This window comes from Pipistrellus hanaki, assembly GCF_964339955.1.
Source record: "Pipistrellus hanaki genome assembly, chromosome: 2".
Taxonomy (NCBI): domain Eukaryota; kingdom Metazoa; phylum Chordata; class Mammalia; order Chiroptera; family Vespertilionidae; genus Pipistrellus; species Pipistrellus hanaki.
The window spans coordinates 186,446,507-186,472,965 of record NC_140504.1 but is presented as its reverse complement, the minus strand read 5'-3'; the positions used below and the strand labels follow the sequence as shown (position 1 = coordinate 186,472,965).

The 26,459-nt window shown below is 41.5% G+C and overlaps 1 protein-coding gene across 30 annotated transcripts in view; it reads left to right on the top strand.

Annotated features, from left to right (window-relative positions):
- SRRM1 (serine and arginine repetitive matrix 1) overlaps positions 1 to 24,819 on the top strand; it is a 45,479-nt gene extending 20,660 nt beyond the window's left edge. For 6 of the 30 annotated variants that reach the window (XM_084874876.1, XM_084874904.1, XM_084874890.1 and 3 more), the window contains 10 exons: positions 1,501 to 1,581; positions 1,981 to 2,067; positions 2,839 to 2,983; positions 3,348 to 3,389; positions 9,402 to 9,512; positions 10,955 to 11,419; positions 12,181 to 12,376; positions 13,052 to 13,153; positions 16,814 to 17,014; positions 17,388 to 20,875. In XM_084874876.1, the coding sequence (XP_084731002.1) occupies positions 1,501 to 1,581; positions 1,981 to 2,067; positions 2,839 to 2,983; positions 3,348 to 3,389; positions 9,402 to 9,512; positions 10,955 to 11,419; positions 12,181 to 12,376; positions 13,052 to 13,153; positions 16,814 to 17,014; positions 17,388 to 17,492 (1,535 nt within the window). In that variant the 3' untranslated portion in view covers positions 17,493 to 20,875. Of the gene's footprint in view, positions 1 to 1,500; positions 1,582 to 1,980; positions 2,068 to 2,838; positions 2,984 to 3,347; positions 3,390 to 9,401; positions 9,513 to 10,954; positions 11,420 to 12,180; positions 12,377 to 13,051; positions 13,154 to 16,813; positions 17,015 to 17,387; positions 20,876 to 24,666 lie in introns of those variants that run through there. The other 24 variants (XM_084874892.1, XM_084874889.1, XM_084874880.1 and 21 more) reach the window with 8 other exon arrangements.
- The last annotated feature ends 1,640 nt before the right edge of the window (positions 24,820 to 26,459 follow it).

Genomic DNA, 26,459 nt, shown 5'->3' with positions numbered 1-26,459 from the left:
TTTCCTGTAGTTCTGGGTAATGTCCATTTTATATTTTAGTTGTATTTTATTGAAATTGTTGCGTGCGGCTGCGGCTAGGTGTCTACCCGAGCAGCCATCTTGGATTCTCTCTTCTCTATACTTTTATTTTAAGTTAAAGCAATGAATGCTGTTATAGACAGAGGTAGTAGTTGTTGAAAATTAAAGCCTATATCCAGAAATAGAGCGTTGGAGTCAGATCCTAGTTCACTTAAATTATTCTTATGACTTCAACGTTAGTTGTATTTAAACTTCACTTCTCTCCTTGTATAAAGGAGGGGAACTGTGATATTAGCAACAGTACTTAACATAGAAAACATACAAAAGGTAGTTGCTGTAATAATTTTCCTTGCAATTGGGAAAAGTCAAGTTGGATAATTCATAAGGTACCCCGTTCTCCTGCTACTGTGGTTATATTTCAGAGCTGCAGCTGCCTTTTTTTTTTTTTTTTTTAATCTTCCTTTGAGCTTTAGAAAGAACTTTACAGCCTTCGTATTTTATTATTTTTGTGAAGGTCTACTACTTTACTATTGTGAAGGTCTACTTTATATATATAATTGGGGTTTTTTTTACAGAGAGGAAAGGAGAGGGATAGAGAGTTAGAAACATCGATGAGAGAGAATCATCGATTAGCTGCCTATTGTATACCTCCTACTGGGGATGTGCCCGCAACCCAGGAACATGCCCTTGACCAGAATCTAACCCGGGACCTTTCAGTCCACAGGCTGACGCTCTATCCACTGAGCCAAACTGGTTTCGGCGGTCTACTTTTTTTTATAGGTAGTTTAAAATCCCTCATGCTGCAGAGACCGGTTTGGCTCAATGGATAGAGCGTCGGCTTGGGGACTGAGGGGTCCCGGGTTCGATTCCGGTCAAGGGCATGTACCTTGGTTGCGGGCATATCCCCAGTATGGGGTGTGCAAGAGGCAGCTGATCGATGACTCTCTCTCATCGATGTTTCTAACTCTATCTCTCTCCCTTCCTCTCTGTACAAAATCAATAAAATATATTTTAAAAAATAAATAAATAAATAAATAAATAAAATAAAATAAAATCCCTCATGCTATTGTGAGGGTTATATATGCTCTATCTACATAAAGAACCAACAGCCTCTTGGGTGGCTAGTTTATTCCTCCTCTTCAGACCAAATATCTTTTTCTGAAAATTTCAGCAGCTATAATTTTTTAATTTTCTATTTATTGAACCTACTCATAACTATTGTTTCTTTTGGGTGAATCTCAAGATTCTAAATCATTATAGAACTTTTTAGGGTTTTTCATTCAATATTAAAAATTCTTGCTTCTACTTCAGGTACCACTCAGGCGATGACAAAGTCCTTACAGAATTTTGTAATTTTCTGTAAATTCTTGGAGAATAGTCGCACCATTTTTGTATTGTTAAGCTGTCCTGTGAACCTTTGTTTGGTTTTCTTCTTATAAGTGTTTTTGTTTTGTTTTGTTTTTTCCCCCGTAATCTTTTTAGTGACAAAACATAAAGGTACTGAGAAAAGAGAGTCCCCTTCACCAGCACCCAAGCCTAGAAAAGTAGAGTTATCTGAGTCAGGTAAGTTTTGTGTATATGTTTGTTTTAAGATGAATTCGATTTGTTGCATATTTGATTGAACTCTTCTGGTTAAAAATTAATTACAGGATATTAGTTGTTAAGAACTAGGACTCTGAAGTAAGACGAACCTAGTTTGAATCCCAGGCTCCACTCTTTAACTGCTTTTTGTTTGAATTAATTTACCTTAGCCTCATTTCTTTCACATCTGCAATGTGGATAGTAGTATCATCCTTTAGGTTTTCCTTTGTTTAAAAAAACTTTGTTGTGTATGTGTGTGCGGTAGTTGTATTGTTCGACCCAACCAGATAAAGGTTTAAGAGACCATTTTCCTATCCAAATATGTTATATTTTCTGTGTGCATAACTAAAGAAACACTTTCTAAATGCATCCATCTTTCAGAAGAAGATAAAGGTGGCAAAATGGCTGCAGCAGATTCTGTGCAGCAGAGACGCCAATACAGACGACAGAACCAGCAGTCATCATCTGGTATGAATACTGATTAAGTTATTTCTATCTGCATTTCCTAATTAAAAAAATACTTAAGATATGCATGTTCCATACAATACTTTTAACAATAAAGAATTATATATACATATATAAAAAAAGATATGCATGTCCCTAGTATAGCAAGTATATGTAGGAGAAATATGTTTGTGCTTAATAGAAATAAAGTAATTGATCCTTTCTTGGAAAAAAAACAAACAGCATTTATGTATTTATTAATTATTATTATTATTATTATTATTATTATTATTGATTTCAGAGGGGAAGGGAGATAAAAATAGAAGCATCAATGAGAATCACTGATCAATAGGGATTGAGCCTGCAATCCAGGCATGTGCCCTTGACCAGGATCAATGCTCTATCCACTGAGCCAAACCAGCTAAGGCAAAGTAATTGCTCTTTATTCTTATTTTATTTTATTTAAAAAAAAAATTTCCCCATATACAGTATTTTATTGACTTTTTACAGAGAGGAAGGGAGAAAGATAGAGTTAGAAACATCCATGAGAGAGAAACATCGATCAGCTGCCTCCTGCATACCCCCTACTAGGGTTGTGCCTACAACCTAGGTACATGCCCTTGACCAGAATCAAACCTGGGACCCTTCAGTCTGCAGGCTGATGCTCTATCCACTGAGCCAAACCAGTCGGGGCTAATTGCTCTTTAGACGATCCATTCACTTAGATTTAGAAAATGTGGACAGATCTTTTAAACACAGACTTGCTGTAATATTTTGTTTCTTGTGTAAAAATAGATTCTGGCTCCTCATCTTCCTCAGAAGAAGAGCGACCCAAGAGGTCCCACGTGAAGAATGGTGAGGTAGGCCGGCGGCGCAGACACTCCCCTTCCCGGAGTGCCTCTCCATCACCTCGAAAACGCCAGAAGGAGGCTTCCCCTCGGTAATGTCTTTTCTTCAATAGCTTCATTGCTGCTCTGAGGTGATGAAACTCCATAAGTTAGTGAGGGATGGGCTATGGGCTTATTTTGGAACTGGGCTAACTCCTTCATTTCCAGGACAGAAGGAAATGTCACATTTAGATAGATAAGGGGTTGCATTGTTTGGTGGTTTTTAGCTAATTAATGAGAACTTTGTAAGGCTTGTACCACCATGTCATATGTGTGCATGACTAAAAGAATACCAGTTAAATCATAGCATTGACTCCTGTTTTAAAAATATATCTCTATTAGTGATACTTAATGCCATTGAAGTGAATAATTTGGTGAATGGAATTCTTGACATTTGTTTTTCTCCACTGCTCTCAGGATGCAGATGGGAAAGCGATGGCAATCGCCAATGACTAAAAGGTTGGTTAGACACTACTTTGTAACTTAGGATTACATGTCAAAGTTTTAGTGACTTAATTTACTGTTTAGGTAACCTTGTTCCATTCCTAGGAATACAGTGTATGGCTGTGGAAAAGGTCCTCAGTTTTAGTTTTTATACATACTTCTTTTCACATCAATTTAATGATAGAATTGTATATGCTGTTCATTTTAGAGAATTGTTTGAACGTACATTTTTGTGCAGTTAAAGTGTCAATAGTAATAGCACCTCAGATTTAGTGGGTAAGGACTTTATAGTGACATTAGGGAAGGCAAAAACTATGGAGAGGCTTCAAGAAGTGAAAGAGGAATGCAAGGCTTTGGTTGGCACTTGCTCAGTGCTTCCTATGGTGGGAAGGTAGGTTTGCATATTTTCATTGACCCTTTTTGATTATCAGTGTCTGGGTGACCATGAAACCTAACATTTTAAAGTTAAATCATACCTAGAAATCTCTAAAGTAGGCTTATCTCATGAGTGAAATAAACAGGCTCAGAAGTAGTAAAGTGAATTTTTAGAGTTACAAAGTAACAAAGCTAGCAGATTTTAACCTGTGCCATTGACATAGCACTATACTGTGTCTTCACTGGTAGTCTGCTTGGGGAGGTTTAGCTGCCACTAAATTTCTAAGTATTTACTCTTCCTGAAACTCGCTCATTGTCTTATTTTGCTATTTATTTATTTATTTATTTAATAAATTTTTATTGTTCATATTATTACAAGTGTTCCTTTCCCCCCACTTCCCACCCCACCCTCTGCCCTTTCCCCACTCCTCATTGTCCTCATCCATAGGTGCACAGTTTATGTTCAGTCTCTTCCCACATTACCCTCTCCCCTTTTCCCCAAGAATCATTAGTTCACTCCCCTTCCATACCTCTGATTCTATTATATTCAACAGTTAATATTGTTCGTCAAATTTTTTTTTTTTTAATTTCCTTGGTTTTTAGATTCACTTGTTGATAGTTACGTATTTGTTGTTCATAATTTTTATCTTTATTTACTTTCTCTTCTGAGAGAACCCCCTTCAGCAATTCATATAATTCTGGTTTGGTGGTGATGAACTCCTTTAGCTCTTTTTTTATTAGTGAAGCTCTGTATCTGATCTTCGATTCTGAGTGATAGCTTTGCTGGGTAGAGTATTTTTGGCTGTAAGTTCTTGCTATTCATCACCTTGAATATTTCTTGCCATTCCCGTCTGGCCTGCATGGTTTCTGTTGAGAAATCAACTGACAGTCGTACAGGTGTTCCTTTATAGGTAACCACCTGCTTAGCTCTTGCTGCTTTTAATAATCTCTCTTTGTCCTTTGCTCTTGGAATCTTAATTATGATTTGTCTTGGTGTGGTCCTCTTTGGATTCCTCTTATTTGGAGTTCTGTGTGCTTCCTGGACTTATAAGTCCAATTCTTTCCCCAGATGGGGGAAGTTTTCTGTCACTATTTCTTTCAGTATGTTTTCGATATCTTGCTCTCATCTTCTGGGACCCCCATGATTCTGATGTTGGATCGTTTGAAGTTGTCCCAGATGTTTCTTACATCATCTTCAATTTTCTGGATTCTCTTGCCTTCTAGCTTCTGTGGAGGAGTGTCTTCTGGCTCTTTATGTTCCAAATCTTTGACTTGATTCTTGCGATCTTCTATTCTGTTTTTAGGACTCTGTATAATATTTTTTATTTCAGACAATGTATGCTTTATTTCTTGTTGATCCCTTTTCATGTCCTCATAGGTCTCATTTATTTTATCGGCCTTTTCTAGGAAACTCTTGAAAAACCTTATAAGTGTGGTTTTGAACTCTATCCTCCATTTCTTTCGTTTGTGATCTATTTGGTTTAGGCATTTTTGCAGGCAGCTTTCCTGATGGGGCGGCGTTTCAGGGTGGAGCCTACAGCTTTGGCTTCCGTCCGCCTCGCCCTATGCGACTCCTGAGACTCAGGATCCTTCAGTACTTGTTGCAAGCACCTCTGAGAGAAAGGTGCCCTCGATTTTCGCCTGCTACCAAACAGTGTAGGCTCTCCCGCAATGGGCCCGAAACTGGGGTTCAGTTCAGTTGGAGGTGGCGTTCAGAGCAGTCTGGAGCCCCTGTCTCCTTCCCGCCAGGGCAGTCCTACGGCACAGCTGGCCGTCCCTTCTCTGCGCGCAGTGTGCGCGCCTCTGGGACCTCCTTTCGCCGCTCCCCGGGGTCTGGCCTAGAACGGGGGTTCAGAGCAGTTGGGGGCCCAGCACAGTCGGAGTGTTTATCTCCTTCCCGCTAGGGAACGCCCGGCAGGCACTCAGCCTCCCTCCTCTCCGGCTCCGTCCTCTCCGCGTGCACCGCGTGTCTCCGTACCTTGGGCTTTTACAGCTCCTCCGTGCCTCCTCCTGGTTTTCTCCTTGCTTCTCGTTGTAGAATTTCCAGTCAGTCGACTTTCCTGTAGTTCTGGGTAATGTCCATTTTATATTTTAGTTGTATCTTATTGAAATTGTTGCGTGCGGCTGCGGCTAGGTGCCTACCCGAGCAGCCATCTTGGATTCTCTCCTTGGCTCTTTATTTAAAAATATATTTTATTCATATTTTTACAGAGAGGAAGGGAGAGGGATAGAGTTAGAAACATCGATGAGAGCGATGAGAGCGAAACATAGATCAGCTGCCTCCTGCACACCTCCTTCTGGGATGTGCCTGCAACCAAGGTACATGCCCTTGACCTGAATCGAACCTGGGACCCTTCAGTTCGCAGACCGATGCTCTATTTACTGAGTTAGGTGGTCTAATTAATTAAAGAGTTTTCTTGGAAAGGTTCTTTAGAACCAGTCAGGAATGTTTGTAGTGGAGCCTAAGCAGTGTTTGTGCCATGAAAGTAACTATTACTTGCCAATTAAAAAATGAAAACCTAAAACATTTTTTTTATTGATTTCAGAGAGGAAGGGAAAGGGAGATGGAGATGGAAAAATCAATGATGAGAGAGAATCATTGACAGGCTGCCTCCTGCATGTGGCATGTGCCCTTGACTGGAATCAAACCCAGGACCCGTCAGTCCGCAGGCTGACGCTCTATCCACTAAGCCAAACCACTAGGACCAATATCACTTTAGATGCTAAGGTATTCTCTTCCCAGCTGTAATTAACCCCGGCTTCATTACACATAAATTTAATGATTGGTTTGTATACTTTAACTTTACAGAATCAGTTTAGTAATAAGATTTCTTCCACTCCCCAAATTATATAACTATTTTCATTACAGTGAAATCAATGCTCATGTCTATTACCCTACACCAGGATGTTTTTGTTTTGTGTATCCATATTTTAAAAGGTACTGCCCTAGATGGTTCAGCTCAGTGGATAGAGTGTCAGCCTGCAGACTAAAGAGTCCCAGATTTGATTCCTGTCAAGGGCATGTGCCCGGGTTGCAGGCTCGATCCCCAGTAGGGGGTGTGCAGGAGGCAGTTGATCCATGATTCTCTCCCATCATTGATGTTTCTATCTCGCCCTCTCCCTTTCTCTCTGAAATCAATAATATACATATATAAAAAATACAAGGTACTACTAAATTGTACTGGTAGCCTCAAGTTCAGTGATGTTAGAAATTGCAGTCAGGTGTCTGGGATTTAGAGATTGAGAAATAAGTCATTGGAATCGTGCTTCAATATTTGTTGTATTTTAAGAGGGGAAACACAGCCTGGTTTCGTTTCCCCCTCCCCTCCCCCCTCCTCCCCTCCCCTCCCCTCCCCTCCCCTAGATGCTTGAGAAGCTAAGGGCTACACATAAAATTGAACACAGGGGAAAATTTTCCTATTCAACCATTTCTACACACATTTGAAGGCTTGGTTTGACATAGTGTTCAGGGTATCTAGAAAATGCTTAGCTTTTTTTCTTTTAATCCCTGAAATGTGTGCTTTTTCAGATCAGCTTAAAAAATTAGAGCTTTCAGGTCTAGAATCATGTGGTATGAAGATTCCAGTTATAAGACTATACTTTCAGGGATCGTTTCTATAGTCCGTTACTAGAGAAGTTCCTCTGATCGTGTAGAGCACCAAAAAAAAAAAAAAAAAAGATACCAATTTTAAGTGGTTATCGGATTTTTCTGGCAGGTCCTTAAGTTATGCTACTTTGGTTATGGTTTTATTTATTCTTATTTTCTTTTCAGTTATTTTTTTTCACATAGAAACACAGGAAACCGAATGAAGGTCATTACTGAAAGGGACCTTTAGCTAAGTGAAACTAAGGTGCAGAATAAATATCTCAGATTCATAATATATTCTAATCTGAGTTCAATTTTATAGGGAGAATTTTTAAGAGAGAAGCTACATAATCAATAGAAAATAGCTCTTATGTTATTACTAGTGCCCCTGGCCTCAGCTGGCTGCCCGCCCCTGTAGCTCTCCGTCACTTGTAGCTCGCTGCCCCACCCTCTTGCTGTTGTGAGGCTTAAGGACCACTTGCATATTACCTCTTTATTATGTAGGATGCCTACTGCTAACATATTGGGAGTTCTGGTTTAAGTCACCTCACCCTCAAAGTTTGTTAATATAAACCAGGGGTCCTCAAACTTTTTTAAGTGGGGGCCAGATCACGGTCCCTCAGAGAGCTGGAGGGCCGGACTATATGAACTACTAATTCCTACTGTAACACCTCGGCTGCGCTCACTGCCCAAAAAACCTGGCGGGCCGCATGTGGCCCGCGGGCCGTAGTTTGAAGACCCCTGATATAAACCTTTGCTTTTCTTTGTAAGTCAAAACCCATTTGAAATCTTCATTACCCATAATCATCCTGTTTCTCTTGGTCCCTTAATTCTCCCTTTTAAAACTCCCTTTTTTGCAATTAATAGTTCAGTATCTACATTTCTCTCATCTAAAAGCTTATCTGTCTTGATATCTTTGGCTTTTGTAGCTTTTATTTTAAATCTATTCAAAGTGAAGTTTTAGTCCACACAAGGCATAAACAAATATAAATATAAATTTTAATTTAATAATTTCAGGATCTTCTCTGGTAACAGAAACCTCCTTAATTTTAAAGGGAACCAATACCAATAAACTTTAGAAAACATTTCCAGATTCGTAGAAAATATGAGGAGCACAGCCTCGAACTCCTCAGACTTAAAGGACACCACCAATACTGTACTGGACAAGAAATTAATTATATTATCCGGCTGCTTGTATATACACATTTACCCAAAAAGTGGCACACTGGTTTAGTGTATATTTTATATATCTTTAGGAAGATGGCTATGAGTTGATATAATCGTATATTTCTGGTGTGCTTTTATGGTGGTTAAGTGTATTGTTAAGCAAAGCATTAAGGTTTATATGATCCTTGTTTGTATTTTAACCAAATCCATCCCAATGATAATTTTAGTGCTCAGACAACTTTGATCCTTTGTCTTTGGGGATAGTGTTTTCAGTGAATAGTATGCAACTCGAGCAATGGACATTTTAAAACTCAAGAATTTGGAGCTGTGACACCCAGATTTGGGGCCTTAAAGCTGCTGATAACTGTTAAATTCAAAATATCTGTTTTGAACATAAAAATTTTCTAGGCTTCAGTGCAATTGTTTTTAATAAGGTTTTAGAAAATCACCTTGAGGGTCTTTTCAAAATACACTGGCTAGACCACAGCCCAGACCTGATGAATGCAAAGCTCAGATAAGTTTCCCAGGTGATGCTAGTGTGTGCCAATTTCAAAACAGTTCTCTTAAGGCTCTGTTTTCAAACTTGTTTTCCCTTTATCACGTTAAGAATATTTTATGTCATGATCCAGACTACATATTTATATGCTGAAACAAAGATTTCATTAAAAAAAAAATCCTTGCTACAAGCAACATTCTGATTTTCTATTCTTTAAAAATGTTGCTTTAAAACCCAGGGTCTTGACTAATACGTAGTCTTGAACTGTAGTTTGAAAAATACTGCTCTGAGGGATAGAGTAACAGTTGGTGCACTTTGGGTTAATGTCTGAAATGGTTCATCTAGACAACTTAATTATAAATGTTACTAACTCAGAATCAACTCTAATTCTTCTTTGGTGCAGTGGCCGCCGGAGGCGAAGTCCCTCCCCACCGCCCACCAGGAGGCGCCGTTCCCCCTCTCCTGCTCCACCTCCTCGACGGCGCAGGTCTCCCACCCCGCCACCACGACGAAGGTGCTTTATCAGATGTGTTTGTTGGAGTTCATCAGAGCAACTTTGTTTCTCTATATAGTTATTAAGATGATTAAATAACTCATTTTGTTGATAGTATTAGAGCTTCCCCCAATCTTCCCCTTTTTATCCTCTTCCACACAGCCCCCACCCTACCCCAGGCCTTCACCACATTACTGTGTATCCATCTTTGATGAATCTTTTTTTTTTCTTTATTGATTAAGGTATTACATATGTGTCCTTATCTCCCCCATTGCCCCTGCCACCTCCCCACTCACCCCCTCACCTCCCTAGTGTCCGTGTCCATTGGTTTTACTTATGCTTGCATACAAGTCCTTTGGTTGATCTCTCCTCCTTCCCCCCACCCTTGATGAATCTTAATTAGAGCAAGTTTGAGTCTTTATGATCGGAGTATCTTAGAGTGACATTGCTCAGCCATTTTAAAAGATATTTTTTATTGATTTTAGGAAGGGGGAGAGGCATAAAAGCATCAATGATGAGAATTATTGATTGGCTGCCTCCTACATATCCCCTACTGGAGACCAAGCACACAATCCAGGCAGGTGCCCTTGACTGGAATTGAACCTGGGACCTTTGATATTAGAGAGCAAGGGAGAGAGAGACATAGAAACAACAGATTAGATAGATTCATTGATAAGTTCCCTCTTTCACACCCCCTACTGGGGATCAAGCCCACAATCCTGGGCATGTGCCCTGACCAGAAATTGAACTTTGACCTTTTGTTTCATAGGTCAATGCTGAACCACTGAGCCACAAGGGATGGGCAGAATGTACACTTTAAGAGTCTCATGCTCTACCGACTGAGCTAGCCGGGCAGAATGTACACTTTAAATAGTTCATTTTTATGGTATCTGAATCACATCAATACAGAGAAATTAACTTAAAGGTAGAAACACTAATGATTACAAAGAGAAAAATACAAAATTCTGGTTATTGTAGTACTTTATTCTGATATTTTTATTTAAAAATAAAGGTATAGCATTTCCACTTAGAAAATATCCCCTTTGCCTGCTGTTAGTACAATACAGGCAAGTACCTCATTTTATTGCACTTTGCAAATATTGCATTTTCACCAACACTGAGGCAAGATCCACCACCAGCAAAAATATGGCTTAGATGATGGCTGAGCATTTTTTTAGCAATAAAATATTTTTAAATAAGTGTGCATACCCTGTTTTGTTTTGTTTTTTAAAGAAATATGCTATTGCACACTTAATAGATTACAGTATAAGCATAACATATGCACTGGGAAGCCAATAAATTTATTTTACTTGATTTATTGCAATATTTGCTATATTGCAGTGATATGAAACAGAATCCGAAATATCTGAGATGTGCCTTTATTGCCATAATTACTGGTTAGTTTTCTTTGTATGCTTTTTCTTATTGGACCTTCCAGCTTAATGATGTGTTTTTTCCTGTAGGACTCCTTCTCCTCCCCCTCGGCGGCGCTCACCTTCGCCGAGAAGATACTCTCCCCCGATACAGAGGAGATACTCTCCCTCCCCGCCTCCGAAGAGAAGAACAGCTTCCCCCCCACCCCCTCCTAAACGCAGGGCATCGCCATCGCCACCACCAAAGCGCCGCGTCTCCCATTCTCCGCCCCCCAAACAGAGAGGCTCCCCCGCCAACAAGAGACGTTCACCTTCACTGTCGTCCAAGCATAGGAAAGGGTCTTCCCCAGGCCGACCTGCCCGGGAGGCCCGGTCCCCACAACCAAACAAACGGCATTCGCCCTCACCACGGCCTCGAGCTCCTCAGACCTCCTCAAGCCCTCCGCCCGTTCGAAGAGGAGCCTCATCGTCGCCCCAAAGAAGGCAGTCCCCGTCTCCAAGTACTAGGCCCATTAGGAGAGTATCCAGGACTCCGGAACCCAAAAAGACAAAAAAGTAAAGAGATGTTAAGTTCTTTGATTATGAACATTAACTAGCATAGCTCTCTTTATGTTGAAATTCCCCTACTCCCCTTTACAATGAAATTACAGAAAAGAATAATCTGAGAATACAAACTTTTAAAGCAAATTCTGATTACTATTCAGAGAGCCCTTTCTGTTTTGACATAAACTAAATGCCATAGGATTCTATCTGGTTCTTAGGAGTATCCGCTATATTGAGGGTGTGCTTCTAAAACTAAACTCTGAAGTGATGGATAGAGTTTTTTTTTTTGGTGTTTTTTTTTTTTTTAAATATGTTTTTATTGATTTCAGAGAGGAAGGGAGAGGGAAAAGGAGATAGAAACAACCATGATGAAAGAATCGAGTGCTTGCCTCCTGCACACCCACTACTGGGGATTGAGCCTGCAACCCGGGCATGTGTCCTTGACTGGAATCAAACCCAGTACTTCTGTCCACAGGCTGACGCTCTAGTCACTGAGCCAAACTGGCTAGGGCTAGAATATTTCTTGCATGTCTGATAAAAACAGTCTTAAATAAAATATTAGGAATTGGAATTGCTAATGTCATACAGAAAGAATCTCTAACAGAATGGGAAGAGGATTGTGAGGTTTGAACTATACTAATATGAGGAGACTTAGATGATCTAAATTTGAGTTAAAGTTTGTGACCTAGTTCTGTAATGATGGTTATTTTTTCTTAGGAAAGATCTCTGTTCTTGGATAATAAATGTTTTGTTTTGTTTTTCCCTTTGTCTAGAGCTGCCTCACCAAGCCCTCAGTCTGTAAGGAGAGTCTCATCCTCCCGATCTGTCTCAGGATCTCCTGAGCTAGCAGCTAAAAAACCTCCAGCACCTCCATCTCCTGTCCAGTCTCAATCGCCCTCTACCAACTGGTCACCAGCGGTACCTGTCAAAAAGGCTAAAAGCCCAACACCAAGCCCGTCACCGGCGAGGGTATGTGTCTGGCCTGTTTGGACATTCTTTATAGTTGTACTAGAGGCTTGATGCACCAAATTTGTGCGAGGGCAGGCCTTCCCCTGGCTTCCAGCACCCAGCCTTGCTCCCTACACGCACCCTGGCCTGGCACTGCCCTGGCCTGAGTCTGCTGCCACCCTCTCCTTCACCTCCCACCCCTACCCCCCATTGGCCTGGCCCTCCCTCTGTGGGGTGATGGCAGGGCTCCCTGACCAATCACATCACAGCTGGCCTGTTTGGTCGATTTGCATATAATGCTTTTATTATTATGGATGTGGTCACTTGGAGGCAGAGAACATTTTTGTCTTTTGTAGCTCAGAGGAGCATTATTTTCTGTGGTTCAGATAGACTTCAAGGAGATACAAATTAAATTTTGTTGGTTGCATCACCAGTCCATTTATGTACTTTAGCATCCCACTAATTTGTGATATATCTAATACTTGTTAAACTCCAAAATCTTCGTGGTTAAGGTTGGACTCTAGAAATTCTAGAAATAAACGGAAAGAAAAAAATTGCCCATGGTCCTATTATCTAGGAGAAAAATAACTTAGTATTTTTACTGTTTTCCTAGAATTTGATAACATTTAGGGACGTCTAAGATCATGCAAATCAATGCAACTTTTTTTCATTATTATTATTGATTTTTTTTTACAGAGAGAAAGAGAGAAGGATAGAGAGTTAGAAACATCGATGAGAGAGAATTATCGATCAGCTGCCTCTTGCACACCCTCTACTGGGGATGTTCCCACAACCAAGGTACGTGCCCTTTACCGGAATCGAACCCGGGACCCTTCATTCCTTAGGCTGACTCTATCCACTGAGCCAAACTGGTTTCGGCACAACTTTTTATTTTTACTTGTGTCTGCATAAAAATGATATTTTTATAAAGGAAAAATGTATATCATAAAGAAGACACGACTGCTGGCAGTGGGTTATGTGTTAGGGAAATGAGTGGTTTGAATTTTACTTCATTGCACTTTAATGCTTTTATTTTTCCAACAAGGTAAATACAGTTGACCCTTGAACTGCACAGGCCCACTTATAAGTGTATTTTTCCCCCAATAAATATACAGTTGACCTTCCATATCCCCCAGTTTCCCATCAATTAATTCAATTAACTGTGGATCAAAAACAGTATTTTCGATCCACAGTTAGAGAGCTGACTGTATTATTCTTCGCCATTTTATTTGAAGGACTTGATAACCCGTGGATTTTGGTATCCTTGGGGTTCTGGAACCAGTCCCTCACAGCTATCGAGAGATGGCTATAACTAAATTTGGGGGGAGTGAATATTGTAGATATTTTTAAATCCTTACTCAAAGTTATATTAATTGATTATTTTGAGAGAGAGAAAGATGTATGAGAGACATTTATCTGTTGCCTCCTGTACAAACCCCAACTGGGGATTGAACCCAAAACCTTTTGTTGTCCAGGATGATGCTCCAACCAACTGAGCCATCTGGCCGGCGTTATATGTGGATTTTTTGCTTTGAGGGGGGTTGATGTCTTTTGTCTCTGCATTCTTCAAGAGTCAACTGTACATCCTAACATTAGGTCTAGTAATAATTAATGTTGTTTTCTAATACTTTTTTAAATCGAATTTATTTAAACAATACAACAAAATTTAATCAACAATATAGTTGCCGTTGTTTTCTACTACTTGTGCCCAACGCTCAGGAAGCATTTTAATCCCTCTGTTGTAAAATTCTTGTGATTTTGATGCAAAAAATTCGGTCAATGCATTTTTGAGGCATTCTTCATTATTAAATTTTTTTCCAAGAAGAAAGTTTTGCAAAGAACGAAACAAATGGTAATCGGAAGGGGCAATATCAGGAGAATATGCAGGTTGAGGGAGAACTTCCCATTCCAACTGGCGCAGTTTTTCAGCAGTGATTCTTGCAGTATGCGGTCGTGCGTTATCATGGTGAAGAATTACGCCCTTCCGATTAATCAGCGCGGGTTCTTTTTCTCTTAAAGCTTGGGCTAACCTTTCCAATTGGGCACTATACACTGCACTTGTAATGGTTTGGGTAGATGGTAATAGTTCATAATGAAGAATTCCTTTAAAATTCCACCAAACACACAACATCACTTTTTTCGCATGCAAGTCAGGTTTTGGCGTGGGCTGTGGAGCCTCATTTTTGTCCAACCATTGAGGCCGCCTTTTCAAATTAACTTATAGCACCCATTCTTCATCTCCGGTAACAATTTGCTCTAAAAACGGCAAACGGTTTTGACAAGAGAGGAGCGAACTGCAAATTGTGACTCTTTGATTACGGTTGTTGTCGGTCAACTCATGAGGAACCCATTTTCCAAACTTTTGGACTTTGCCAAGTGCACGCAATTGATTGGAAATTGTTTTTTGTGAACAATTTAAAGTTGTCGCAAGCTCTTGTTGGGTAATTTGAGGATTTTGCACCAAAAGAGCTTGAAGAGCTTCTTGATCAAAATTGGACACACGGCCTCGACCACTCTTGTCATCTAACGAAAAATTTCCCTCGCGAAATTTCTCAAACCAACGCTGGCACTTTCTGGCGCTAACTGCATCTTGACCAAGAGCACTACAGATGTTTTTTGCAGCCTCACTTGCTTTTCTTCCTAATTGGAACTCGTAAAGCATGCAGTGCCGAATATGCTCTTCATCCGCCATCTTCTTAGCCCTAGTTTTGCAACAAAAACCAAACTTTTTCAAGCAAAACTTGTTAATTGCACTTCACACGTTCTGTAGATACCACGTTTTTGAAGGTTATGTCAATACAAGTCAACGCCAAGCAAGATTTTAAACGAATGTTGGAAAACGACATTAATTATTACTAGACCGGATATATAAAAAACCAAGGGCCATCACAGCCGAAATAACCAGACAGATGACCAAACAGCAAGCTGCGTGGGGGCGACCAGGCCGGTGGGGGGGTTAGTGAGGGACGACTGAACAGCATGCTGCATGGGGCAGGCAGGTGAGCAGGTGAGCAGTTAGGAGCCAGCGGTCCCGGATTGTGAGAGGGATGTCTGATTGGAAAGGGTGCTGGCTGGGGCTGTGAGGACTCCCCCCCCCCCCCCCTTCCCCTCTCTCTCTCTCTCTCTCTCTCTCTCTCTCTCTCTCTCTCTCTCTTTCGTTATTTCTATGAAAAAGAAACATTGTAACCTATAAAATACTAGATGGAATGAAAAGTGCTTTATGTTTTATCTGGTCTTTGCCAAGTTACGTAAGAATAGCATTCTTTCCCTAGCTGGTTTGGCTCAGTGGATAAAATGTCGGCCGGTGGACTGAAGGGTCTCGGTCAAGGGCACATGCCCAGGTGCGGGCTTGATCTCCATGAGGAGGTATTCAGGAAGCAGTCCATCGATGATTCTCTCTCATTATTGATGTTTCTGTTTCTCCCTCACTTCCTCTCTGAAATCAATAAAAAAATATATATATTTATTTATTTATTTATTTATTTATTTATTTTTATTTTTTTTTTTTTTTTAAGGACTTACCCTCAAGCACAACTGGGAGCCTTTGGAGCACAGAGGCTTTTTTTTTTTTTTTTTTTTTTTTTTTTTTAAAGAAAAAAATAGGGTTTACTAAAAGGGCTCATTTAAAAAGTCGAGAAGGTTTTTAAAAAATATATTTTATTGATTTTAGAGAGGAAGGGAGAGGGAGAGAAAGAAACATACATGATGAGAGAGAATCATTGATCGGCTGCCTCCTGCACGCCCCCTACTGGGGACTGAGCCCGCAACCCAGGCATGTAGCCTTGGCCGGAATGGAACCTGGGACCCTTCAGTTCACAGGCCAGTGTTCTGTCCATTGAGCCAAACTAGCCAAGGCAAAAAGTCGAGTAAATTTGTTTGAAGTCAGATACTTAGCAGATTCAGGAACCAGAATTCAGCTCAGGCCTGTCTTGAGTTCTGAGACTTCCTTTTTATTAGACACTCTGCTTTTCCTTGCATCTGGAGGTTGACCCTGACTCAAAGGAAGCTTGTGGTCAAGAAACCTGGTTTCATGTGAAATTAGTTGAGTAAAATGAAATAAAAAAGTTTTCCATCACAGTTCATTCTAGCTCTTAAAATCTGTATAAAATATCTTTGAAGTCTTGAGACTGGTCCATTTAGTTATTTCCTTGGGGATATAAAAAGTTGAGTTGGCCCTGGCCAGTGGTTCTCAGTGGTTAGGGTATTGGCCTGCACACAAAAGGTTCGTGAGTTCGATTCCCAGTTGGGCACATATCTGTGTTGCAGGAAGCAACCAGTTGATATGTCTCTCTCACATCGATGTTTCTCTCCCTCCCTCCCTTCCACTCTCTCTGAAAAGCAATGGGGAAGGGGGAGCATATACCCTCAGGTGAAGATTTTAAAGAAAAATATATATATATATTTTTTTAAATAAATTTAAATGATTAATTTATTGCTTTTATTTTTCTGGATTTCTAGAATTCAGACCAAGAAGGGGGTGGAAAGAAAAAGAAGAAAAAGAAGGACAAGAAACACAAAAAGGATAAGAAGCACAAGAAACACAAAAAACACAAGAAAGAAAAGGCTGTGGCTGCAGCTGCTGGAACTCCTGCAGCCACTGCTGCTCCCACCACCACATCAGCACAGGAAGAACCGGAGGCAGAGCCGGAGCCCAGGAAGGTATTAGAATCATTGTCTGTGCCTTATACAAGTGGCTACGTTTTCTTTTTTTGTTTTGTTTTTTTATAATTCGCTACTTAGTTGTTCACTCTCTTGCTCTTTTTCTCAATGACCTATCAAGAACAGGAATTTGCCAAGATTAAAGATAACTATTTGAATGGTTGCCATATAATTTAATGTATACTTTAAAAATAACTTCTTGATATAATTAATGTACCGCATAATTTACCTTTTTAAAGTATAAGGTTTGGTAGTTTTAGTATATTTATGGAATTGGGCAGCTGTCATCACAATTTGATTTTGCTCTGTACTTAGTATCTCCCAGCAGCGTCTCGAGGCTTAACAAAAAGACTTTCTGTTTTCTGTGTTCCAGGAGACTGAGAGTGAAGCTGAGGATAACCTGGACGACTTAGAAAAGCACCTGCGGGAAAAGGCCCTGAGGTCCATGCGGAAGGCTCAAGTGTCCCCACAGTCTTAGGTGGAAATGTTTGTTAGGATGTAAATTTTATTTGGTTTGTACTCAATTCAATTTCAAAAATGCTAAAATGTGTTTGAGCTTTAGACTATAACATTTGTTGTAATAATTGCTAGGTTGAAGTTCACCATGTAAAAAAGGGCATGGATTTACATTGCAAAAGGTGTCCACAGTGTATTAGTGACATTCTTTTATTGACAGCTGACATAAATTCATTTAGAGTGAAATATTTTAAGCCAAAAAAAAAAAAAGTTCCCTTTTTAAAAAAGGGGCTTTAAATGTTGTTGGCATTTTTATGGTTTCTTTAAATTCCCCTGGCTATTCCCAGGGGTTTTCTTTCTTTTTTTTTTCTTTTTTTTTTTTTTTTTTTTTTCCTTTTTTCTTTTTCTCATTTGAATCTTAGCACCCATTTAAGTTATAATGCTTCCAACCTCGTGTGGTTTGCAATTGCCCAGAAATAAGACCACTGTTGAACTACTACAAAAGTATAGATGAACGTTTTAATGCCACCATCTTTCCTGTTGCCTGTGGAGTCTCTGCTGAAATGAATCAGGATCAAGCTCCAGGAAGAGACAGAAATGAAAGCATGCTGTGTGCCAGGACGCTGTGGGTTAATGCTGATGTGTAACAAGTTGATTTGGAACACTGGAATTTCATTCTATTCTGTTGTGTTTTTTTTTGTAAAGGCAGTTAACTAGTCCCAGGAAGGATCCTTCAGTTACGTCAATTTTGTTTTTTGAAATGTCATGGCTCCATTCATAATTTTGTCTTATTCTTCCAATTGGTATATACAACTTCAGAAGTCTTGTATTTGGAAGGCTACAAGGGCCCAGACTTTGAAATAGTGTCTTGTTTTCACTGTTTTGTTTTCTTGTTGTTTTTTTTTTCTTGTTTTTTTTCGTTGGTTTTTTTTTTTTTTTTTTTAACTAAAGCTATATAAAGCTTGTGGATTAAACAGAATAAATTTCTAAATTTAAAAACGTTGGCCACTTACTTTCACTTACTCATCTTAATACTGCAGGAAACCTACCTTAGAAATCTTATAGTGTCTGCATTTACCGCTTGGCACCTTTTGCAGAGTGGGGTTAGGTAGGGGAAAGCAAAAGGTGTTTTACCATCTTTATTTTAATAATTAATGTGATAAGTGCTATGAAGGGAAGGTGTGGTTGGATCATATATAATAGGCAAGGCAAGTCGACAAGACATGAGCAAGCAGTATCTGTACAGGCTGACTCGAGCTTGGTACCTTCAAATGAGTAAAGGCTAATGGTGACTGGGAGGAGGGGGTGTTGAATGTTTGGCTGTCCACAGTCAAGTCATTTTTGCATTAAGATTTAGCAGAGCAAAATAATTTGAGGAAACTTGGAGTTGACAATATTATAGAAGGTAAAACAGCAATATTCATATAAAAGAAGTAAAGGCATTTTTGGCATCATGGCACATGGGCAGTTCGTTTTCTAATTTCTGACAGTTGAAACAAAAAGGAAAACGTGCCTACATACCGTAATTTCAGGAAAACTTAGGAGAGTTTTTTACCTAAAAGACATAGGCTGGATTTCAGATTGATTTGTAACGAAACAAGCTTAAGATGCTCCTGCAGGGGCTGAACTAAGGTGCTTAGAGTGACTGCTTTAGCAGAATCCTCATCTCCGCTCCTCAGTCTGCTCAGATGTACCTGCTGCCTTCTCTAATCCGTGAGAACCGATTGCTCTCAGGCCTTTGTTTCCATGGTTCCCTCGTCCTATTGGCAGACACCACCTGCCAATCCCCTGGCTTGTTTTCCTGTCTTAACCAGGCTTCCTTACCTCCTTTATGTTCATGGTTAGCAATTACTGTTCCCTGAAATATAGTTTTGATCCCTAGGAACCTGGTTTGTTTTTGACTGTGTCCCCGGTGCCTGGGACATAGAAGTACAAATATTGGATGAATGGGTGAAAAAGTAAGTTTAATCATTACCTCTGCCAGTGCCAACAGGATTTGAGGTAAAGAAAATGAAAAAATGTGATGATTGCTTCCCTCAGAAAGTATTTGCCTAATATTATAAACATGCAAACAACAATTTCGAGTGGACAAAACCTAGCTCAGCTTCAGAACAGGATTTCTACCCTAGTTTTCTGCGGGTAGGCAAGGCCAACCTTTTAGACCTCGAGGACCACCAGTTGGCAACCGCTGTAAAGTGCTGCCACTTCCTCTCTGGGGAGTAATGGTGGACCTACCGCAGAGTTTTTGTACGTTAGTTAAAACCTACAAAACATGGATAGCACAAAGAGAGGCTCCTCTGTTAGCTAACATGACATGGATTCCTTCTAGTAATGCAAATTGTAGTTCAGATACCTAAAGAATTTTAATCACTCATAACCCTATTTGATGCAATTTTCTCCTCTTTAAAAATATCACCATAAAGCTCACTATTTTACAGTGTGCAACTCAGTGGTATTTAGTGCATTTGCAATCTGCAGCCATCATTACTATCCCAGTGTTCAAGAATAATTTGTTCAAGGTTAAGCCATGGTGCTCTTCTTTTTTAAGAGAACATTTATTGGGTCAATTGCAGAGGCAGAAGAATAATTCCCGGGAGAAATGGGATTAGGAGGTAAAGGAAGGAGGCCCTTGGAGGTCGGGAGTGTGGAAGCTAATGGTACCGAGCCTGGGGGGTAGGTGAAGGGAAAGGAACTGGGTGCCCTCCATTCTAAGGGTTTTAAGGGCAGAGATTTTAGGGGAAGTCTCCGGGAAAGATCTTTTTTTTTTTTTTTTAATTGATTTTTCGCAGAGGAAGGGAGAGGGATAGAGAGCTAGAAACATCGATGAGAGATACATCGACCACCTGCCTCCTGCACATCCCCCACCAGGGATGTGCCCACAACCAATGGACATGCCCTTGACCGGGACATTGAACCTGGGACCCTTCAGTCCGCAGACCGACGCTCTATCCACTGAGCCAAACCGGTTTCGGCTCCGGGAAAGATCTTAATAGAATATTAAGTAGCTTTCCAGGTATGGCCTGGGCAGGGGCTCATTATCAATGCAGCTGGTCCCGATGTCGGCCTGGGCTGGTTCTATTGCTTATCTGGCCCTGGCGGTGGAACACAACTTGAGGCCTAGATGTTATCTCTGGGGACAAAAGGTCAGGCTGTCCAAACCTCATGACACCCCGGGGACAAGGTCCCACTCTACAACTGATGGTCCATTGCTAGGCATCTGGGGCTTTCCACCCTGACGGCCTGTACCTGGCCCATCGTCCTTGCTGTGCTCGTGTGTGTCTAACTGTTTATTTTTAATGCTGAATAATATGCATTTGTATAGACATCCACATTCTGTTCATCAGTTGGACATTTGGGCAGCTTCCACTTTCAGGCTATTATGAATAAAACAGCTGTGAACATTTGCATCCAAGTTTGTGTGCACATGTTTTCACACACACACACACACACACACACACACACACCTAGGGAATGGAATTGCTGGGTCATCCGGTAACTTTATTTTTATTTTTGAACACATTTTTATTCATTTCAGAGAGGAAGAGAGAGAACATCAGTGATGAGAATCATTGATCAGCTGCCTCCTGCACACCTCCTACTGGAGGTTGTGCCCGGAACCAAGGTTCATGCCCTTGACCGGAATCGAACCTGGGACCTTTCAGTCCAAAGGCCAACGTTCTTATCCGCTGAGCCAAACCGGTTTCGGCGAGACTCACTTTTTATTTAAAATACTAGAGGCCTGGTGCACGGATGGGGTTCCTCGCAGGGTGGCCTGCGAGGACCAGGCTGAATGAAACCTGCAGTCCAATGCTGCCTGCAGCTCCTACCTGCCTCTCATGTTCATGCCAGCCCCACTGCACCTGCCGTGGACTCAAGTTCAATCAGTTCAGTCAGTCCCCATTTGGAGAGGCTGGCACCACTGAAGCAGCACTCACCAGCCATGAGCCCTGTGTCTGGCTCACTCCTGAGGGGAGTGGCCTGTGGGATTGGGCCAAAACTGGCTCTTCTACATCCCCTGAGGAGGCTTTGACTGTGAGAGGGTACAGGCCAGGCTGAGGCACTCCAGGGCATGTCTGGCCCATCTTGCTCAGTCCTGATTGGCTAGACCCCAGCAGCAAGCTAACCTACCAGTTGGCGTATCTGTCCCCTGGTGGGTCAGTGCACATAGCGAGTGGTTGAGCAACCTTAGCATATCATTAGCATATTATGCTTTGATTGGTTTAAGACATGATCGGACACTTAGCATATTCGTCTTTTATTATCCTATATAATAAAGAGGTAATATACAAATGGACTATCATGCCCTCATACAAGGTGGCCACCCCATGTGGTCACAAGATGGCCGGCAGGGGAGGACAGTTGGGGGATCAGGCCAGTAGGGGAGGGCAATTGGGGGCGGCTAGGATGGCAGAGGAGTGGTTAGAGGGTGATCAGGCTGGCAGGCAGATGAGCAGTTGGGAGCCAGCAGTCAGAGATTGTGAGAGGAATGTCTGCCGGTTTAGCAGTTGGACTTTCTGTGCTCCACACACTCCCCCCCACCCAGGAGTCCCAGTGTGCCGGCCTCTAGTATAGGATATTTTTATTGATTTTAATATATTTTTATTGATTTCTAAGAGGAAGGGAGAGAGAAACATCAATAGTAAAGAATCATTGATCAGCCGAAACTGATTTGGCTCAGTGGATAGAGCATCTGTCTGCGGACTGAAAGGTCCCAGGTTCGATTCCAGCCAAGGGCATGTACATTGGTTGCAGGCACTTAGCCGGTAGGGGGTGTGCAGGAGGCAGGTGGTCGTTATTTCTCTCTCATTGATGTTTCTAGCTCTATTCCTCTCCCTTCCTTTCTGTAAAAAATCAATAAAATATATTTTAAAAAAGAATCATTGATCAGCTGCCTCCTGCTTGCCCCCTACTGGGGATCAAGCCCCTGACATGTGCCCTTGACTGGATTCGAACCTGGGAACCTTTATTCTGCAGGCTGATAGTTTATCCACTGAGCCAAACAAGCTGGGGTGAAACTGTAACTTAAGGTAATAGATGCAGGTCAAGTTATTGTCTCTCGGCCTGTGTGGTTCAGTGGTTGAGCGTCAACCAGGAGGTTGCTGGTTCCATTCCCCATCAGGGGACATGCCCTGGTTGCTGGCTTGATCTGCAGGGGACGTGCAGGAGGCAGCCTTTTGATGTTCCTCATTGATTTTTCTATCTATCCCTATCCCTTCCTTTCTAAAAAGATCAATAAAAACATGTTTTTAAAAAATGCACTGTCCTTTGTAGTCTCTGACAAAGAACCCAATATTTTTTCTCGCGATACCTGTCTGGATGTTAAAGTCAGCCACCTTTAAATTTTGTTGTGAAAGGAAACAGACCAAGTGAGATTGGCTGGGTGCCTCTGAAGCGGGAGGAGTAGCTTTTACTAGACATTGGTAATATGAAGCCAAAAAAAAACATTTAGCCCCAGCTGGTGCGGCTCAGTGGTTGAGTGTTGGCCTGTGAACCAAGAGGTCACAATTGGATTTCTGTCTCTTGTCTGGGCACATTGCCCCGGTTGTGGGCTGGATGCCCAGTAGGGGGCGTGCAGGAGGCAGCCAATCAATGATTCTCATCATTGATGTTTCTAACTCTCCCCCTCCCTTCTCTCTGAAATCAATAAAAACTTTTTTTCTTTTTCTTTTTTTTTAAGAAAAACACCATTTAGGGAAAAGATGCTCTTTGTAAATCCCAAAGCCCAGCAGAAGCACCTCCCCGGTGTACACGGGCAGAGACCGTCCTGGCCTTTCCAGTGAGGAGGCTGTGGCCCACCCAGCGCAGTGGGTCCGAAGCAGCCAGGCTTCACTGAGCATTGCCCGGCGCTCACGGCTGGCGCAGGCTTCATATCCTGGGACCTGTTCTTTGCTTTTCTCTTGCTGTGTTCTGTCTGGAATGTCCTTTCTTGTCTCCTAATGTCCAAATTATTTTTTAAAATATGTTTTTATTGATTTTTTTACAGAGAGGAAGAGAGAGGGATAGAGAATTAGAAACATTGTATGAGAGAGAGTCATCGATTAGCTGCCTCTTGCACACCCCCTACTGGCGATATGCCCGCAACCAAGGTACATGCCCCTGACCGGAATCGAACCTGGGACCTTTTAGTCCGCAGGCCGACGCTCTATCCACTGAGCCAAACCGGTTTCGGCTAATGTCCAAATTATTTTTTTATTTTAATGTAGTTAAGATGATGTTTTCTGATTATTAAGAAACAATACATGCTCACTTTTAGGGAATTTGGAAAATAAAACTAGAGGAAAAAAGTGTTGGCAAACCCATCACTCAAACCAAGGACACCTGTCGGGTTAAGTACCTGACTGCACCCAGCTCCCCTCTAAATTATGAAACAAACCAGGGTTTTTCCCTACACATTCATAAGTACCTATGTAGCTGCAATTAGAGTCATACATACCAGTTATACATAAGATTTTTTTTTTCAATTGGGCATATCATGAACTAAAATTGCAGAATACTTTTAAATATTTTCTATAATTAGCCCTTGGCCAGGTAGCTCAGTTGGTTAGAGTATCGTTCTGATATGTCAAGGTTGTGGGTTTGATCCCTGGTCAGGGGACATATAAGAATCAACCAATGCACGCATAAATAATTGGAACAACAAATCGATGATGTTTCTCTCCCTCTCACTCTAAAATCAATTACAAATTTTTTCCAGCCCTAGCTGGTTTGGTTCAATGGGTAGAGTGTCATCCTACAGAAAGAAAGGTCCCAGGTTCGATTCCGGTCAAGGGCACATACCCAGGGTTGTAGGCTCAATGCCCAGAGGGTGTGCAGGAGGCAGCCAATCAATGATTCTCATCGATGTTTCTATCTCGTCCTCTCCCTCTGAAATCAATAAAAATATTTTTCAGTGTTTTCTATAACGAGGAAATTTGGAAATCAAATCACCCCATGCCAACATGAAAACACAGTTACAGTTCTCTCTTACTTGCCTCTGTAGATAAAACGGTAATAATGGTACCCACCCCACAGGGTTTGGGGGAAGGTGAAATGAGTTGATGGGTCACAACCTTTTGGGGCACTTCCCAGGTCTTACCTGAAATCGGCGCCATGTGCAGAGGGCAGGGAGTCAAGAAAAGGGCAGGCTACTCCAGATCATTAAGTGGCACTTTTTATTTTATTTTTTTAAATATATTTTATTGATTTTTTTTTTACAGAGAGGAAGAGAGAAGGATAGAGAGTTAGAAAACATCGATGAGAGAGAATCGTCGATCAGCTGCCTTTTGCACACCCCCTTCTGGGGATGTGCCCGCAACCAAGGTACATGCCCTTAACCGGAATCGAACCCGGGACCTTTCAGTCCGCAGGCTGATGCTCTGTCCACTGAGCCAAACCAGTTTCGGCTGGGTGACACTTTTAATAAGCACCAGGACTTGAGGCTTATCCTGAGCAACCTGAAGACAGTTTTCTGCACGTGCCTGCCTGTATCTTAAAAGTTTTATGTAGAGGACTTAACTGGAGTCAGGAATGTACCCTTCCAGATAGTATCCACACGTTTCCCTCTCCTTGGAGCAGGGAAGGCGAGTGGAGCACAGATTCCACAGCACAGGGGAGGCGATGGGGGGAGCCTCTACCTGCCTGGGTCCAGCTCCAGGGCCCAAGCAGTGCCATGACTTCTTGACCTTCCCTAACAGATGAACAAAACGCAGACCCTACCCTAGTGAAGCTCATGGCATGTGGCAGGAAAGGGGCCTGGGAGCGGAGGAGCAATGGGGTAAGTGGTAAAGCCGTGTAATTGGGGACACAGGGTAGAGGAGCAGTCACTGTAGCAATGGGAAGAACCGTCTTCTGCAGATGCTTCTCGGCCACAGGCATGCTGTGAGACTGGGCCGGCGACTGGGCCTCCCGCGGCCTCGGTTGGGCGTGGATTCAATAAGTGAATGCACGTCGAGGGCTTAGCTTGTGCCTGGCAGCATGGCGGCTCCGTCAATGCCAGTTACAACTCCGTCTCACCAGCTCTTGGATGCTGGCAAGTGGAGGATGCACTGCCCTCTATTAAAGCATTCCGTTCATTTTAAAGACACATTGTGATTTCAGAGATTAAACTATGGGGAAAGTCTTACATTGTTTTATAAGGTGTATGAGTTGCATTATATGTATTGTAGTGTGATGATGCACAGGAAGGTCTGGAACATTGGAGAGCTGGTCCTGACCCAGCCCGGCGACACACTCATCTGTCTCTGTCAATTTTTCCATCCATCTCTGCTGCTTAGCTTCATTTTGTGTCTCTCTCTGATCTCAGCAGTATTCTCACAGGCATCCCCTAGGTGGCGCCCTGGCCCTGGGTGCCTGCAGTGGGAGCTGACGCCCTAGAAGTCAATCCTACTCCTTAGGCTCCCCACTTTCTTCCTCTTTTGCCTCCATCCCTGTTTTTTGGGTTTTTTTTTGTGTGTGTTTTTAAAAATATATACAGTGGTGCCTCACACAACGAACTCAATTCGTTCCAGGAGCAAGTTTGTTATGCGAAAAGTTCGTTATGTGAAACGCGTTTTCCCATAACAATACATGTTAAAAAAAATAATTCGTTCTGTAGCATAAAATATGCTAAGATGACATAAAAAAAGATAATTTTTTTGTTATTATTTTTATTTAGATACATCTAAAAACATAATTTTTAAAAAAAAACACACATTTTTTTAATTTTAAGACAGACTAAGTAGAGTCTACCGAATCTTGCACATCTTCATCCATTTTCTGCTTTTTGGCCGATGGTTTCATGAAAAACCTGTCCAAAGTCGTTTGTTTTTCTCTTTTCTCCAACATCTGCCGGAAATAACGGACAAGAGTATCGGAGTAAAGATCGTTGATCCTGTTTGCTTCAGCTGAATCCGGATAGTGGGCATTGGTAAACTCCTGAACTGCTTTCCATTTGACCAGGATGTTCTTGATGTCAGCAGTTGGGATTGGTTGATTGTTTGATTGTTGCTCCTCATTATCAGATGACGCTTCC